Source organism: Colias eurytheme, chromosome 15 (genome assembly GCF_061535395.1).
Source record: "Colias eurytheme isolate Ceu_HAF_F1 chromosome 15, ilColEury1 Martin Lab GWU primary, whole genome shotgun sequence".
Classification (NCBI taxonomy): Eukaryota; Metazoa; Arthropoda; class Insecta; order Lepidoptera; family Pieridae; genus Colias; species Colias eurytheme.
Window position 1 is genome coordinate 4,040,047 of NC_142994.1, and position 19,372 is coordinate 4,059,418.

The window sequence follows — 19,372 nt, forward strand, 5'->3', positions numbered from 1 at the left end:
ACGAACCATAGTAAACGGTTTGCGTCCTCGTGTTTTATTGCTTTTAATTTTCCAGACATGTTATTATTTGTTGTTTTTAAGTAAACTATGTCACTGTTATTGAAATGGGTAAATTACTATCTTTATTGGGCTATTGATATATTTTCAGTGCCATGTATGAAGAAACTACTATTCTAATGTTTTTAAGCTAACGTTACGCTGTGTCTTAAAATCTAATTTTACTAATTAATTGAAATACCGAACTATTTAACAGTGTTTACAACGTAAACTGTATAGGAACAAATAATATTATACATAATTACAATTCAATACAATACAAAATTCTTTATTTAACACACACATACAGAAGAAAAGAAAAGAAAAGAGAAAAAAAAAACATATAAGACAGATACAACATGTTAAATAGGCGGCCTTATCGCTTTCAAGCGATCTCTGCCAGGCAACCTTTGGATAGGATTACTTCAAATTACGATGCAAAATCTTCAAATATAATAAAAGGTCGAGTTAAATACATTGATACAAATAAATAAAATAATTAAATAAGTAAGACTGTTTGTGCCCTATCAGAATTTAAAAGAATATGGCATTTTAAAAGATGTAAAAGTAAAATTGATTACTGCTTAGATCAATAGCTTAGACATCATGAATAATTCAACCTGTAAATAATGTAGTGCGAGACAATTGTCTTGTGAAAAGGGGATATTAGTCAGCTAAAATTATATGTTTATCGGTATTCATTACGAGTTAATGTGCTATGTGTAATTTAATTTTCTATTAATTATTCTCATTCATGTTTTCGTCTAAGGTATTTTCTAGCATATAAAAATGAATTTATACTTACTTTCTACAAATAAGATAATATCATTTTATATCAGTGACATTTTAATGTGAACAGTGCAAGCTATAAAAGAAAAATACATGCCTAAAATAGCTGTAGTTTACGAAAGACTTAAATCTAAAAAAAGTATTTTATAAGCGTTAACGAAGGAGACAGCTGTCTTCTATTTCCGACACGAGGGGATGTTTATTTGAAACATTCAACAATACGCACGACACCCAGAATCATCTTCCTATACCTAACTGTTATTGTAATGGTGTGCTATATACATATAGTGCTTTTATCTATGTGGGCTTTAGGGGGAAAGTAAAAGAAATTGCGTGCCTTTTTGAAGCGTACGTGACTGATAACAACGTAGTTTCGATGAGTGAGAAAGGGACGATTTTGTTTTTATTTTATTTTATGTTACCGAAGATGCTTTAATATCCATAATATACACGTGTAAATCTATAATATACTTTTATACAGAACAAGACAATGAACTGCTTAACACCTCGAAGCAAGAGGCGTCAGAATTTGGAAGATTCGAGAATACCTTCATATTATTCAGTTCAGCCTCCTTATAACCCCGAGTTTATTTATGAAAACTTAGAGAGTAAAACCAGTTTTTATTTTCCTGGAGGAGTGAGCCACACCGTGCATCAGACACTTAACTGCGAAGACGGTACCGATGGGCGGGGGCGGCGCTCGGTATACGAAGGCGTTAACTGGCTACCGGTGAGTGCGCAAGTGTTGTTACTTGTGTGCATCGCGCCGCACGCTGCTCACATGCGCTTACGCATTGCCCAGTGTTATCTTTAGTGTAATGTTTGTAAATTGTAGCAATGCAGTTCACTTTCGTAACGTAATAACCTAAACGTTGTTTATACACGTTTCTTATAACGATCGGCTTGTTTATGTGAAAAGCTATAACACTTATTTTTGTCTAATAAAAGGATCAAAGTTTAAAGGGTGCGGGGATACGGATCGAACGTTCGCGTTCTATTTCTGAGCACGTACGTTTACCGTGTTCTTACAGGCGCCACTCATTTCGAACTACAACATGCGTGAACGCGGCCGCGAGGGATCAATCGTAGCTGCCACTATAGCTGCGTTGCATAGTCGTTCGGCTATTGATGTTAAATCTCAACTGGTCAATCCACGTCCAACCACCGAAGTGGACAGGAACGTGTATCGATCTCCAAGAAATAACATTCATGACGATCAATTGAGACGGGTATCTGTGATCAGTGAGCGCCCTTTATCAACAGCATCAGAAACGTCAGAGCGCGATTCCGCGTCCATTCAATCCAGCGAGGAACCTCCCTTACACGAGAGTACGTAATATACGCTTTGTAAATGATTCAATGACGTATAGTAACACTGGAACGCGGCCAAACTCTAAAATAGAGGCGCGTTTGTGACTCGTATACTGAGAGCTTGTCGCGCAGTGTCGTTATTGTGAAGCCTCATGTCCGACCGCGAATTTCTAACGGAACCCTTTGAGGAGGAAGAAGATGGAGAACGGGCGGCTGTCGGTTACGTACATCCAGCCGTCCGTTCTTACATGTACTCCCCAATGGGTAAGTGAAGATCGTTGTCGAACGTGGGACTTGCACTGTTTTAAACTTATTTAAAAAATGTGATAACAGGCGGTGACTCGGACAGTCCAGATGAAACGACAGTGAAATGTTCGGGATGGACGGATCGTACTGCACCAGCTCAGCGAGCTGATTCTTCTGATTCAGACACTTCTTCGAGTGAAGATGATGACGATTCGGATGGCCAAGAATATGTGACGCGTGACCATGATGCAGATTACCGCACTCTTACGCCTAATAGACGTTCTGATAATAGTACACGATGTGATGGGGATTTTAAATGGATGCCAAGCGTAGACATGATGGAAGATACCGGAGATATGCATTCAGTCGGTTCTCGTGGTAATAATTGCAATTCAGCGAGCTTAGAGAGAAGGCGTCGTACGCCAAGTGACCGGGGAGAACGTGATCGTAAAACAAGGTCATCGTTGTCAACGAAACCGCCACAGCATCCGTCGGTCCCACGGGTATCTCCCCGGCCGCGTCACTCGAGAAATGAAGAAACACCACCTGAACTGCAGCGACGTTGGAATTCTTATGAACATTTTCGATGGCCGGAAGGCGGATGGTGGCCACCTATGTGTTGGTGTCACGGGCCGCCCCCGCCACCTCCTTGTTGTATGCATGAACATAATAATTGGCCGTCACATCCATCCCTAGCACCGGTTCCTTCTCGTCCGTTTAAGGTATATTGTGTATAATTAATATTAATAAATATAGATGTATTAACGTGTTTTAATTAGATGATTTAATCGTATGAAATAACGTGTTTTATTGTGATATAACTCTAGAAGTGTTGTAATTTCTATATTAACATTTTATTTACTTAATATAATAATCATATCTGATTTATTATTCTCAGCTGTATTTATAATCGCGTTCGTACACAACGCTAAAAGCTTCGTGCTCCGTAACAAATTTTGCACAAGAGAATAGCAAAACTTTATCGCGTAGAAGTTATGACGTAGTTTCAAGATTTATAAACGTGAAGATACGATGTTACGCATGAGAATTGTATATGGGTTGTAATTAATAGAATAATAAATATTACAGAATGACGCAGAAGATCGAGTGCGGCGGCTGGAGGCGGATAAGGAGAGCTTACAGCTACAAGTGCAGGTTTTGTCAGAACAAATTGCGGCACAGACGGAGAAGATGACGGACCTGGAGCGATCGCTACACGATGCGAGGCAGCGACTAGACGATACTGAACAAAGACTGCAAAAGGTATTGTACTTTCTGTTTTTATTTTACGAGTAATATCCATTTATCATACTTAGAAATAAGAATCTATGCTAATTGTGATACGATTATTTGGTTAAGATTGAAATATCCATACAAAATATCAAATAAAGTTATTTAGGGGAATATCTGGTACTTCTGATTTTCACACCGTAGAATGATTAAGTCCATTTACTTGAGGCAACAACCAAATTAGATTTAAAGACAACGGTACCGACGAGTACAACTCAATTATTCAAAGCAGGTGTAAATCTGCTTAGCATTTAAAGCGCACGGTACCCAGTGGAATAGTGATTGAATAAACATGATTGGCGTGGGCCGTACAATTTCTAACTCGCTTGACGATGTACTTCTGCTATAATTGTTGATTGTTTGGGCGGAGTTAGAATATGTTTATGTTCCTTTAAAATATCTTTAGCATTTTCCGAAAGTGGTTGTACAACCTTATTTTAATAGCACCGCTCTTATAATTTATTGGTACCGGAATGAAAATTGCTCCAAGAATTTGATAAACTGCGTCCTTTCCGGGAAAGCTATTTAAACAACTGAATTATTACTTTGGAACTAAACTAAAACATGATTAGTTGCCATGTTAATTCCTATGTTTTCTCTATTTCGGGAATAAGTTTATTAAATGTAGATAATATATTATGTTCTTTGGTATTTTTATTTTTATATTCTGATATCCTATTCAAACATTACATGAACTGAACACAAGATATGTAGCAGATTTTAATAATGAAATAAATGTGCCAAAATAACCCCATTAAGATAAGCTTCGTTTTAAAAAGTCTATTCGACTGTAACGTCTGTTCTTCGTCAGATTTAATCGTATCATTCATAGCAACCTCTACACCGTTGTTAAGAGAACAGCACGTAATACAACTAAAAGTAATGATGAGTCAGAACAAACGAGGCCAATAAAAGCGTCGGTTTATGAAATATTACATCGGTGTATATTTGTTAACTGAATTGAGGAAGCCCACAACACTGTTCATCGTAAAATACGTTAATGGATGGCATCAATTTAGTTAGCATCACGTGCGCCACGTATACAAGTAAATAAAAGTTTGAAGGACTGCTAGTAATTATGGTAGGTAGTGCATTTTATAACAGAAATGTTGCAAATTTAAAAAAGGCTAGTGATTACCTATTACTTTCTCCATTAATTACAAGTTTGTAAATTTTGCCATAGAATACAAGTTAATCATAATGTTAGCCCATTGACCACCGAGCGGCCCGATCGGGGCACGACACAATAGATTTTCTATTGTGTCTGTGATTCCGGGGGCTGATGGATTTGATTCCTTACATGAAATATTTTAACTGATTGCGTGAATTAAAAAAAAAAATAATGCAAATTTATGTTAGAGTTTTGATTCGTTAACGGTTTTTTTGTTCGTGATAAAACTGCCCTAGTAACGTTGTTCGTCAGCTCTTTGTACATTAAAGACATATATTTTATCTGATAACTTTTATATAAAACATGTAGGATATAAGGTATCTACTTCATACATGTTTATGCTATATTTTCTAACTACGATGCAAGGTAAATGCATAGTTAACACAAACAGTTATAATACCGTAGTCTATTTGCTCGTCGCGTAGTTCGCTTCGAACGCCTACAGCACGCGTGCTTTTTATTAAACGAGATAAGAGTAAATGCAGCTATAAAATGTCGGATTGATAAAGTTTATTCCCGTCTGTTTATTTTCCAAAGAGAATCCCTTGTTTATACAGACATTTCTAAGATTTACTGCAGCCCGGCAATGTGGGATCTGGAAATATTTCAACATTTATATCTTATACTTCTTTTAACCATACATAGGTATATATCCATGGCATTTGATAAGAATAGGTATAGGAAGAAAATAAAGTTACGAAAGAAGCTTTTTAGCTTCTTTCGGTATATGAGCAAAAGCTCATGTACCGCGGGTAGACTAGCTTCTTTCGCATTATTGCGAAAGATGCTTTAAAATAAGTTGTTGAGAACTTAGATAAGGCGCTCTATATGCATAACTTTCTTTAGTAGCTTTTATCTATAACCGATTATTATCCGTTCTGAAAATGAAACACAAAAAAACTCGTTTTAAATTGCCCTGATTGGGTTTTATAGGTTTTCTCAATAAATCGAAATAAGTCAAGTCTTTAGAGTAGAAAAACCTTCCTATTAATCAAGTAGTAGTTTTCACTTAATGGCATGAATTTAGGATTAAAGAAATGAGTTAACAGGTAACTGTTTCAACTACTAGGTGTAATAAAATCGTACGTGTGTATGTGATGATGTGAGATTATTTCACCGTACAGTCTGAAACGATTCTGTTGAATTAAAATACAGTGTGAAAGTTTATACAATAAGGTATTTTTGAGGCATATACTTATGATAAAAATTAATTAAAGGACAGAAATATAGTAGGTAGGTACCAATAGAACACAAAATTAGATTAAGTACAAGTTAGGAATTCATAAAATAGTGTAATATTTATTAATTATCTCTAAAATTTTTACTTATACACATATTTTTGTGCATAGAAAAATATATAACGACCTTTCATTTCATACTGATATTGTAATAGAGATTCCGAGAACAATATGTTTTGTTTTACTGCACAAAACCCGACGACCGTATTTGTTGCATTTCTCTTTGTATAAATTTGTATTTATTCATAATGAGACTCGAGATATATAATCGTATAGGAGCTACCAACGTTGACAAGTGAGCATTTTAGTATAGTTGGTTCTTTGATATACTGTTCCTCTTGCTATTTCGGTTAGAGTCCGGGCTGTCTGGCTGGTCGCAGTGGTTGCGTTTTCTAGTGCGCATCTCATCTGCACAGGATAATTTCCTTAATTTAAAGTCATTTTTTAACGCGTAATTTTTAATATTTTACCTTTAGATAGATCCATTAGACATAATTTTTTTATTGCAAGACGTTTTTTTCGTTGTTAAATAGGTGCCAGACGCAATTTTTTATTTCGTTTTTATAAAAAATTCAAATTATTTTAGAATGTCTGTAAATTTCATATTATGTTCTTCAAACATAATATAATCTAAAATTAATTAGCCAGACGCTAATTCGATTGTTAAGTATTAAATAATGTGTATATATAAAAAAAAGTAATGAAGCATGCAGCTCATCAGCTAGTGTATTTTAACTATGCGACAGGAAATAATTGCAAGAATACAATATTATTTACACTTACGTTCTTATAAATAAAAGCTAAAATGAAAAAAAATAAACATAAAAGTGAAAAATAAATTAAAGTTACCATACATTGAAAAGAATGGAATAAAAACTTTATCAATGAAGGTTAAACAATTACATTGTTAAATTTAAAAAGCCATCTTCATAATCATCATCATCATCATCTTTCCTCACACTGTCAGAATTATTTATGTTATCGTCTAAGGAATTGTTATTGTTTTCCAATATTCCATCATCTGTAAACAACTAGAAAGTTTGTTTCAATATTGATGTACACACATACACACACACAACACACACACACCACACCACACACGACACACACACGTGAACACACACACACTCGCATGTTTAAGTTTGTATTGAATTTAACTAAAGTAGTTAGCATGAATTTATATAGGTATACTAGCGGTCCGCCCCGGCTTCGCCCGTATGGTACCTACATGTATAAACTATCCTATCTCTCAAGTTGGATCGAACTGCACATGGTGTGCGAATTTTATTATAATCGGTTAAGTGGTCTAGGATTCCATTGAGGACAAACATTATGACACGAGATTTATGTATATATAATAAGAATTAAGATTAATGAATTAATATTGTTATCATCATCACTACATAGTTTATAACAAAGTCGCTTTCTCTGTCCCTCTGTCTCTTTAAATCTTTGAAACTACGCAACGGATTTTGATGTGTTTTTTTTAAATGGATAGAGTGATTCAAGTGGGGGGTTTATATGTATAATAACATCCATTAAATAGTGGAGAAGTACTGTTATTTTTGAGGTTTCTAATGTGATTTCGTAAATAATTACATTTTTTCCACTTACAGTGCAAACGCAGGCACCCTACGAGTTTTATCAAAATAATGTACTAAGTAACTATAGTACACATTGAAAAGGTCTACAGAAAAGTCCGTGATGGTATATGTCTATCTCTTATGGATAACCCACAATAACTTTTTTTGTCATTTACTTTTTACGACAAATAATGGCTAAGCGATTTAAGCGATTTAGCTGAAGATTTTCGAAACGATTTTAACCAATACAGCATTAATACTTAACCAATTAAAGACCTTGAATACATTGTTCATTTAATATAGATCTATATGGCCCTTTACACCGTATGATTTAAGTGAATATTTTCGAAGATATTACAGATTTAAAAATTGCGGGACGTAGCGTTTGCGGCGGTACCAGCCGGCCGCCCGGCTATATATATTTTATACCCGTGCGAAGCCGGAGCGGGCCGCTATGTTTTTATATTCAACGTTCACAGTTTTTCTGCAGTGTATTTAGTATCAGCATTGCACCTGTGCGAAGCCAGGGCCGGGCGGGTCGCTAGTTAATATTAGATATATTATATTAGAAAATTTAACTTGTATTGGCAACACTGTATTTTGTCTGTGGTTCTTTTTCTTCTTGTACGCGGTGGAAACAATATAAATAAGTTTATGTAATCGCTGTTTTCATTTAAACCCATAACTTAATAGTTAAGTAATAAAAAAATTGTTTTGTATAGAAGATTGTTGATGTACCCTAATAGTTTATTTTTTAGCCTAAGGAATAAAATGTACCAATGGAAGGTACTTGTTCCCACAACACAGGGAATCCTAGAGTAGGAACAATTCAATTTCTATGTATCTTATATTTTCGAAAAAAAAAAGTTATTTTTTATTGTTATTTAATTTTCGCGGCCGACCCTTTCTATCTCTCTTGCACTTTAAACTATCTCTCCATATACACAATCATCAAATTGTTATACTTACCTACTTTCACTACGTTTTTATTTGTACGTATTTAATACTTAACAATCGAATTAGCGTCTGGCTAATTAATTTTAGATTATATTATGTTTGAAGAACATAATATGAAATTTACAGACATTCTAAAATAATTTTAATTTTTTATAAAAACGAAATAAAAAATTGCGTCTGGCACCTATTTAACAACGAAAAAAACGTCTTGCAATAAAAAAATTATGTCTGATGGATCTATCTAAAGGCAAAATATTAAAAATTACGCGTTAAAAAATGACTTTAAATTAAGGAAATTATCCTGTGCAGATGAGATGCGCACTAAAAAACGCAACCACTGCGACCAGCCAGACAGCCCGGACTCTAACCGAAATAGCAAGAGGAACAGTATATCAAAAAACCAACTATACTAAAATGACTTTTTTTTTAACGTTAATAGCTCCCGTACCATAAATAAGATAAAATATTCATCTTTTAATTAGGTACTCGACGTCCATTAGTTTTCATGGTTTTCACGGTTATGAAAAGCGTCACGGTAATGACTTTGCGGGTTTAGTTCAATGGATACTTAATTACCTTTTAGTGCGAAACCCTTGATAAGCTCCGACACACATTAACCTATATACGAGATAAATTAAAATATGTAAACTATTTCGCGCTAGAATTTTTCATATTAAGCAAAACAAAGAAAATAAAAAATGAACTGAATTCAAGCGAGGTTTTATAGTTTCATAGCTTGTGAAGTGCGCAGTGGGTATTTTAATTGCTTCCGTTACTATTCCGTGGGATCTGGCACAGTTTTTATCCTATTCCAACTTGGAAATGATGAGTTCAAGTTGTTGAACTGTTTCCCTACTTATTATTCATTGCCAAAATTATAATTTTAATACATAAAATAACTAACAGCCGCTCTACAATTTTGCATAGAGCAACATGAGTTATATAGGGTAGTTGTACATTTTGTTGTGGCAAACAAACGACTTACTTCCTTTCCTACATCACGCTTATATGAAACCTATTATTATCTCTAGAAAATTGTTACAAGGTTGGAATGTGTTCATAATATTGATAAGCTCTAAGCTTATACCCCTTGTTTCATATACTATATCTAGTTTATAATTAATATACTATGATTTCGTTCAGTTTTTGCTATGTATCCAGCCAATGTCAAATTGATTTTATAAGAGCAACGATTATAAGTATTTATTCTTGCTTGCTGATTGGCTTAGTGATGAGTGGTGGCACCTAATTCCAAACGAAGAGCGCTCTGTGATTAGTTTTTCGAACTTCAATTACCTTGCAAACTACCACATCGCAAACGACGGCAAACTGCATGGGCGTGTGATCGTTACAGGAAATGCTGCAGCGTTCATCGCTCGAGACGCAAAAGTTGGAATTGCTGTCGAAGTTGAGCGAAGTTCGGTTGCGGGCGGCCGAGCGGGGCGTGCTGGAGCGCTCGCCGCCGCCCGACGCGCCCGTACCACGCCCGGCACCGCCGAGGGTGAGTGCTATACACTAACACTCTGGACTAATTTACATACATTTGTATTTTATTATGATTACACATCTTTAAGAAAGAAAAGAAGTAACATTTCAGTGACTTCGCAAGACAGAACAAACAAAAAACTAAAATTCAATTTTTGAAAATACAATTTTATATAAGTATGAAATAAATATTTTAATGTTGGATAGCCCGTTTATTGAGGTAATGATAGGCTTTAGAAGATTACGCTTAGATCAATACCGTACCGATAAGAGCGGAGTTAATAAATATTGCTAATTACTCGGGAAAATCGCGTCTTAAAAGATCAAACGCGAACAAATTGGTGTCCATTGCTATAAGTTTGTCTGTATTTTTTTATCTAAAATTATGTTTTGCTAAATATCTATTAAAATTAGATAGTGTCAGTTCATTATATTATTCAGTTGTTCCACTTTTTACAGCTAGATTAAGAAAGTAGTTTAATGTGTTACTTATACATTTATGGGTACCAATTGACCTTCAAAACATTGATTCGTCTATAGATGATATGAGTGTATGAATTTTTGAAGACAGACAAAACTTTTTTCATGTACACCTAGTATCTTAAAGGTATAGGTACAAAATAATAGAACAATACAAAAAAATATACTTTCATCGATTTTTTCGACCTCAAATGGAGCTTTTCACAACAAAAGTCCTTCATATGCGTAGAATACAACAAACGGGACTAATGAGTCGCTCTGAGGCCTAATGACAGCCTAATGAGGCACATTTAGACATTCCCCTTGAGTTTAGTTTCAAACTAACCTAGATTTTTATACGACATATATTACGCATTTAGGAGGCTGAGTTTTGACAATAACATCAAAGAGGAGAAAATGAACACGTTAGGCAACAAAGAACAAAATATTTTATGCTGTTGTTGCTTTGTGATTATTAATCATATAAATTCCTATGAATAAGTAACTAAAACTTGATTTGTGTTTTTTAAGTTTCTGTATTTTAAGTCCGGTGGGCAGAAAGGTAGTCCATCTATACTAATATTATAAAGAGGAAAAGTTTGTAATTATGTATGTATGTATGTATGTATGGTTTTCACGCATAAACCTCTCAACCAATTTTGATGAAATTTGGCACAGACAATCTTTAGACCCTGAGAAAGAACATAGGCTACCTTTTATTGCGAAATATGTACCACGGGCGAAGCCGGGGCGGACCGCTAGTATAAAATAAAGTTATAGTTGATGTTAATTTTTTGTATTTGTCTGTCAGTCGTATTGTTTTCTACGATCTTTTTACAGTTTTGAATGCAAGAGAACGACTGCGACTATTTACATTTTTTATATCGAATAAAAGATGATAATTATGTTCATGATATGTTATTTTTACATGACATATTTTTATGATTTGTTTAAAGCTTATTATTATCCGCAGACGCCGCCCGCGAACTACGGGCGGCAGATCGAGCGCAACACGCACGCGTACTCCTCATTACCGCGCTCGTCGGTGCTCGCGACGGACGCGCGGCTCGCGTTCGGTAAACACATCAACAACATGGTGGTGGCTCGCGGCCGCGGACAATCGGTGCCGAACCTAGGTCTCTGGGGTTTCGCCCCCAGCATGGTGCTAATGATTGTCGATTGTGCTTTTTTGAAGTGAAAACTTCTTTAGCGGCGTTGAGCACTTTTTCTGTAATGGGTATAAAATCTTAAACTCGTGACCTGATCGAAAAAGCGTAAGACGAATTTTTTTTTTAGCCCTTATATTCCATGCGTAAGACAGATACCATTCCAAAATATCAAACATGTTGAACGTTGATAATCAAGTTTTCACTTCTGCCGGCACTCCCGGAGTGCAACCCGTCTTTTTTTTTTGGTGCAGATGAGGGTAGTTGGTTGATTTAGTTGTGAGATTGCAGCTAGAAAGTTATACAATCTATGAAATTAGAGTAGTTGTGAGTGCCTTGAATATATATTCTGATTTATATTGTCGAGCCAATTTAATAGGCAACATTTGACGTCTATCAATTTTATCTTCGAAGAGAGGTAACCTGCTTAAAAACATCGATTAAAGTGAATTAATCGATACGGATTTGATACATTTGTAAATCGAATTTATTAATTTATGATGATTTTTGTTCACAAGTAATCAATGCATTCGATTCTAGATGTCAGATCTCGATTTTTAGAGTAACATCTCTGGTATTTAAAAAGAAAAAAGGTTTATTGACACAAAATTGTAGCGACGTCAGTTCTTCAATTCAGAAATTGTTTATTATGTTTAGAATGGTTCATCAGTAAAATGAAATCTTAAAATTACTTGTATCGGTCATTATTATTATAAATATGTAATCGTTATTGAAAAAAGTTAAGCAAATGTGCAGATCTAACAGAAAGAAATATCATGTTATTCTATGTTGTCGTTACTAGGTTACGTTGTAGAATTTTGTTGAACTGTCAAATGTTGCCTATTAAAATGGCTCTACTATAGTTTGCCTTAAAGTTCTTTGATACAATTCCTTTTATTATATTAGTTAGGTAATTTTTTATTTTTTATATTAAGAGCCAACAAAACGAGTATTCAAAATTAGGTTTTCCTATTATCTATTGCTGTCGCGCTATGCCTCAAGCTTCCCCTGTAGAGCGGGACAGGGACAACTGCAGCTCGGGCCGAAAATACCTAGGAAAATTACGCAAATTCTACGTTCCGTAGTCCCCTGTTTCCTCCTCCAATATTGGACCGATTTAATTACTTTTTTCATAATTTAGTAGGCTATGTATCTACGTTTTACTTTTTTATATAATGTTCAAAAATTCGTTTTATGGAAGACGGAACATAACGGAATATCTGTCCTATTTCTTACGTTTTGAAAGATTCATATCTTTTTTAATAATTAAGATATGACAAAAAGGAAAACGTAGGAACATGGCTAAAGTTACCATAGATTAATAGTAAAAAATATATTGCTCTAGTGGCACAATCCGGGAGGAAACAGGGGACTACGTTTGTATGGAAAAACGGCTCTTTTGTTTGCTCTTAAAGGGCAATTATTATTATTACAATTTTTAAGAAAAAGTATATTCAATTTCAGTTCATTTTTAGATTTATTAGAACTATTAAAATTCTTAATTGTTTAAAAGTTCAGTCAAGATAAACAAGGATATATCCTCGCTGAATTTTTTAAAGATCCTACCTATAAAACTTGTCAACGTAAAAGTTTTTAAAGCAAACCTACACTATTATTGTTTGTCGCTCTAAGTTCCATTACAACGGAGTATCCGCTAAGTGATGTACATTGAATGCATGCTTTTAACATGATTTGTGGAGTATAGGAGCTTTGTAAATATTGATTTTAAAGCGAGCGTACACTTAATGTCAGGACAACTTCAAATGCAATTTCCCATATTCTGTGTATAATGTGTCCTACTTGTATTATGATTTATAGTCAAATATAATGCATAAGTATACGCTGAGCTTCATAATTTTCTTATCACTATTTTCTACTTGCACAAGTTCGTAGCAATAACCATTGCCTTATTTAATTAATTATATAATTCTTCTACAATTGCTTGAATCATTTAACGTTTATAACGTTCCAAATACTTGCAATTAGTCATTCTTGCACAAATTTTTAAACGCAAAAAATGTAAATAGCCTCAACTTATACAATTTTCTACATAATAAAAAAATATTAAGCTATAGCTCGCGGGCCTTGAGCGCGGGGACCGAATCCAGAAATTCCGTAACGAAAAAACCTCACGCTCCCCACTCCGACTGGCACGGAGGTGTGGCTTGAAGGCATAGCATGCAATAGCTTTACCGCGGCAGTCCCCGAGTGCCACACGACTTTTTATTGACATTAAATTGACTTTATAGCGGAGAAAGAAGACGCCATACCACGTGGTAGTCCGTCACCATCGTTACGGGAGGTTCGAGCTCGGCTGGGCAGTGGGAGTGTGAGGCTGGAGGGAGATGAACTGTCACGGTCCTCGTTACGTGCGTCTGCGCCGAGACAACGGCCGCAGACTATGCCCTGGTATGTAAATACGTTTTATTTGTACATTTTTATAGGTGTCGTCTTTTAGTTGTGGTTTATTTTGATGAGAAAATTATTTTTAAAATGTTAAAAATGTTATCAAGTAGTTAATATAGGATTTCGTCAAGTAGTGATTGTGGTAGAAGTAAATAATATTATCAATCGACCAATCCGTTTAATGATAAAACATTATAATGAGGGTATATAAATCCGAACGATGTTTCGATATTATATCACTAGACAAATATACATTTTATATCTATCTACCAACTAATTTCTATATTCAATAAACATGGTAATAAATAGTTGAACTTATAATTTACTGTTGTAATAGGCAAATATTATAATCTGTATTTTGGTTATTGTATAGTCTGTATGGTATCACTGTGAACTGCAATTGTCTTTGCCCTCCTCCTGTCTCTGTGGTTCGTGGTGTAATGTCGTGTGCGCACAATGTAGTTTGTAATAAAGTATTATAAAAATAAAGATAATTTATCAGCATCCACAAGTTGTGTTTCAATATACAATTATTTCAACAGTTACATCAATAGAATGTTAACAAGATTACAACTTTTGACGCCCTTTCATTCTAGGCAAACAACAGACGTCCGCCAATGGGACTGCGATACAACATGCGGTTGGCTAGAACACCTCGGTCTAGACGCGTACACACCAGCGGCTCGTACTTGGCTGGGTTCTTCACCAGACGCTCGCGGTGTTATCGCATCTGCTTCGCCAGGAAATATAGAGAAAGAATTGGGAATAAAACATCCAATGCATAAGAAGAAAATTGTGCTCGCTATTACTGATCTTTTGGTGAGTTTTATGCAACTTGCAATTTAATATGAAAGTATAAAAGTGTGTTGATTTTATGAGATGTCATGATTCTTAGTTGACTAAAAAGAATATGTTGTTTACAGTTGTATAAAATCTGGATTGTTATTAATTTCAAATTTGTTTGGATAGTTACGTATACATAATATAGTATTGAAGTACAATTCTGCGTATGAAATTGAGATTTTGGCAAATACACAGCGTTGAATTTTGTTTAGTTTATTCTTATGAACTACCACTTTTACGTTTATATCTCTTATTGCAGGGTGGTCACGGCGACGCGATGCTAACGGCAGCTGGTCGACTGGACACAGCGTGGGCGCTGCGGTGGCTGGAGGACGTGGGCGTGTGCGGCGCGCGCGCAGCTGCGGCCGAGGCGGCGCTCGACGCGCGACTGCTGCACCGCCTCACGCACTCCGACTTATATAACCACCTGCGGGTCACGCATGCGCTGCACGCACTCTCTATTAGGAGAGGTAAGATGGCAAAAAAAAATAAAAAATACGTGTGGCACTCGGGGACTGCCGCAGTAAAGCTATTGCATGCTATGCCTTCAAGCCACACCTCTGCGCCCGTCGGAGTGAGGAGCGAGGTTTTTCGTTACGCAATTTCTGGATTCGGTCCCCGCGCTCAAGGCCCGCGATAGAAGCTATGCAATAGCTTAAAAAAAGTGCGTGTGTGCAGAGCACACGTGTCAGAAATAAAACTTCTTTGGCAAGATTCAAAGATACCAAAATCGTCGCCGTACTCCCATCACGTGATGGTATTGCCATGACGTGACCTTGATATTTTAGTCTCCACGCAGAAAAGTTTCACTTCAAAATCTGTTTCATAATTAGATTATTCTGTAATCGTAAATAAAAGTTTAACCAAACAATTTTGAAGATTTATAATTGAATGACTGTGTAAATAATCTGATTAATTACAGTTTACACAGTGGAATGGGCAATCCTCTCCAATTAAACACTTTCACTTTCTTTTTATTTGAGTAATTCACATTAAATTTCTTTATATCTATCGATTCACAGGCATCCAAGTGCTCCGCGACAACAAGTTCAACCCTGACACAATGATCCGTCGCGCAGCAGAAGGGGAAGTTGCCCTCGTTGGTTCAGACATGGAGGGCGAGAGCGGGGGTGCGGGGATTGCTCTGGGGGGTGCGGGGAGTACACCCGCGGTGGAGTTAGCTCGGTGGTCTTCGCATAGAGTCATGCAGTGGTTGAAAGAGATCGATTTAGCGGAATACGCGCCTAACCTGCGTGGGGCGGGTGAGTACAGATAACATATAGTTGCGTCCTTTACGAATATTTTATTAGGCTAATACAATGATATAAATATGTATATACTTACAAACAAGAGGGGCTAATAACGATCATGTAAACAGTGCACATGCCATTCGATAATGTTTTGTAGTGACGTGGTAAGTGGTGAATATGAATGTGTAAACGCTATCAGAAGTTGAAAAAGAAACCGAAGGAAAGGTTTACATTCTTTTACAAGCTTTTATTTTTCACTAGAGGTCCGCCCCGGCTTCGCCCGTGGTATTTCGCAATAAAAGGTAGCCTATGTCCTTTCTCGGGTATCAAAATATCTCTATACCAAATTTCATGCAAATTGGTTCAGTAGTTTAGGCGTGATTGAGTAACAGACAGACAGACAGAGTTACTTTCGCTTTTATAATATTAAGTATGGATTGCAGGTGTTCACGGAGGTCTCATGTTACTAGAGCCACGTTTTACAGCCGAGCTGCTCGCGGCGCTCCTCAATATTCCCGCTAACAAGACGTTATTACGGCGACATCTTACACAGAGGTAATTTAACTATTTCGATTAACTAATAAAATGTTTAGCGGTTTGTAATAACGTTTATAAATATATTTTTTTCAAATCCTTTAAATTTAACTACCATATTTTGTTCATATTTCAGATTTAACGATCTTTTAGGACGCGACGTGATACAACAGAAGCGTAACGCCGAACAAACCTTGGGTTACCAACCACTCACTGCTACTACCAAATATAAGGTTTCTAAAATATTTCATTTCATTTTGTTTAATAATTTCATAAGGGTTACTTATTTAGCTGGGCATTGAGGGCATTTTTTTTTATTGTAAAGAAGTAAAAATCGTCGAATATATTAAATACATAAGCATTATACATAGTTTTAAGTATAAACTTAAAACTATGTATTATGTTAGTAAGAATTCATAGTAAATTCAATTAAAGCTTCGATCACATAATATATGATCAAATGTGATGGTATTAAAAAGTGAAATTTGTTATTATATCTGTTTCAACACCCACACTGTAAATTATTATCGCAGTAAGATATTTAACCTTAAATACAATTCACAATTCATATGAAATAATACACATAAGTATCGCTGAACATTCCAGGTGCCAAAGAGGAGTCAATTTTCGCTAAAACGCAAGAAAAGCCGCGAGGAAGATCTAGGCGAGCTCGTGTGTCCACTGCACGACGACTGCTCAGGTGACGCGGGTGACGGTGTAAGTGCACTAACACTACTAACTGCATGTACACTTTACACTTAACTATATGAAAGTGTCAATTTGTTTGGTTCGATCGGTTGGTGTTAGCGCAGTGTTTTAGGGGGATGTGATTGTTGGGATAAGTGCATGTTTTATTGATTTTTTTTTGGGTAAAAAATAGATATTACTAGAAAGAGTATCTATACTAATATTATAAAGCTGAAGAGTTTGTTTGTTTGAACGCGCTAATTTCAGAAACTACTGGTCCGATTTGAAAAATTCTTTCGGTGTTAGATAGCCCATTTATCGAGGAAGGCTATATATAATCACGCTAAGACCAACAGGAACGGAGCAATGCGGGTGAAACCGCGGAGCACAGCTAGTTACAAATACGGATAAACTGATACTATAAGAGAGGCCTTAATATCTTATGATTCGGCCGATAAATATTGGGACGATCAAAATATTGGATTTGCGATAAACGCACGTAGCGAATTGAGTTTTGAAAACCTGAAGTTAGGGGTTGGGCCATTGAGAAACATTTAAATTAAATAGGTTCCCTAGATTAGCTTGAAAGCGTTGCAGAAAGAAAGATAGATAGCCAAGTTGAAACAATTTCTTGCAAGTTTTTATCGGTAAATAATTGTAGAAAAAGATTTTACATTCTGAAGTTATAATCTGGTGTTATTTTATAATCTTGGATATTTTCTAGTGAAATATGATTGGGGTAATATTAATGACGTGAATAGTAAGTACGTATTTTGTAATTAGGATTTAGGAATATGGTTGTGGTGAAGCTTCAGTGCAATTTTGGATATTGAACAAACTAGCTATATACGGGAGTTTTTGGCTTTACTAAACATTAATTAACGAAATTAATAACTGGTGTGGATAATTTCGCTTTTGGGTATAAATTGTTGTTTTTTGGGTGTTTTAATGTAAATTTAAGTATGTAGTCATATTTATTTATTATCTATTTTGAAAAACAATACATTCTTAATAGCGTACCCATTCATAATATATTATTTGTTACCGTATTCTTGCATTCTTATTTGAATGTTGTGTTCCCGAAACAGACGACGAGAGCAAAATCAGCGGCAGCCGGCGAGTCGGGTGCCTGTCCCCCGCGTGACGTCACTCGCGGCCACTAGCCCGCGCCGCTGCGTGTGTGCGCCGGCGCCGAGACCGTGCTCTAGCGCGCGCACGCAGCGGACATAAACGCGGACACGTGCGCGCGTGCCGGCGTCCGGGACGCTACTGACGTGGCACGTGGGATGTGATCGTGTTGGGTGCATGTGTGTGTAGTTGTTATGGCACACACGCAGGCCGCAGGATGTGTTCATGTTGGGTACATGTGTGCGTGCGTGTAGTTGTTATAGCACACGCGCAGAATTTGAGCATGTGTGCGTTAAGGCGTTTTTATAGCACACGCGCAGGACTTGCTTATGTTGGTTATATATAACTTATATGTGTGCGTGCGTGTATGTCGTTAACGTGCAATAATCTTATATTATCGAACGTATGCGTGTGTACATACGATATGCTAATGTTGATTGTCAGCGACACGCGTCGCTGTTAAAGCACACGTGTTCGTTTTCTTTTTCTATATTACACGAGAGCGCTGAAACGAAATAATTGTAAATAAAATGTTTTCACATATGACATATACGCACGCACAGATTCATTATTTATAGTGGTTGGTGAAAAATTACGGAAGTTTGAATATGCAAAGCAATGCGAGTCTTTAAAATAAATCACACTTAGATCACTAAGGGATTAAAGTTTATAAATGAAATAATAGAATAGCTTGATGGTTGGTTTTCAAGTACTAAGTTTATTGTGTTTAAATTATTTATTAGTACAGTAGAACCTCGATAAGTTAAAGTCCAAGGGAAACAAAAAATATTTT

General features: G+C 35.9%; 1 protein-coding gene across 4 annotated transcripts; it reads left to right on the top strand.

Annotated features, from left to right (window-relative positions):
* Nucleotides 1-1,556: 1,556 nt before the first annotated feature.
* On the top strand, nucleotides 1,557-18,915 carry Liprin-beta (liprin-beta 1). Of its 4 annotated transcripts, none has more exons than XM_090110140.1 (13): nucleotides 1,557-2,154; nucleotides 2,470-3,104; nucleotides 3,472-3,645; nucleotides 9,976-10,122; nucleotides 11,539-11,701; nucleotides 13,981-14,140; nucleotides 14,734-14,956; nucleotides 15,240-15,450; nucleotides 16,003-16,242; nucleotides 16,674-16,785; nucleotides 16,901-16,997; nucleotides 17,371-17,481; nucleotides 18,540-18,915. In XM_090110140.1, the coding sequence occupies exons 1-13, from the start codon at nucleotides 1,881-1,883 to the stop codon at nucleotides 18,612-18,614; spliced, it is 2,622 nt and encodes an 873-aa protein (XP_089966266.1). In that variant the 5' UTR covers nucleotides 1,557-1,880; the 3' UTR covers nucleotides 18,615-18,915. The 4 variants fall into 4 exon arrangements, with proteins under 4 accessions (XP_089966266.1, XP_089966267.1, XP_089966268.1 ...); XM_090110141.1 differs by having other exon boundaries at nucleotides 1,558-2,154; nucleotides 17,371-17,464; XM_090110142.1 differs by having other exon boundaries at nucleotides 1,558-2,154; nucleotides 11,539-11,641.
* Nucleotides 18,916-19,372: the final 457 nt, after the last annotated feature.

Bases quoted from the DNA above. Each gene is read 5' to 3' on its own strand.
- Liprin-beta (XM_090110140.1), top strand. From the start codon at position 1,881: ATGCGTGAACGCGGCCGCGAGGGATCAATCGTAGCTGCCACTATAGCT. The intron at 3,646-9,975 runs GTATTGTACTTT...TGATCGTTACAG, and splicing joins CTGAACAAAGACTGCAAAAG to GAAATGCTGCAGCGTTCATC. The intron at 10,123-11,538 runs GTGAGTGCTATA...TATTATCCGCAG, and splicing joins CACGCCCGGCACCGCCGAGG to ACGCCGCCCGCGAACTACGG.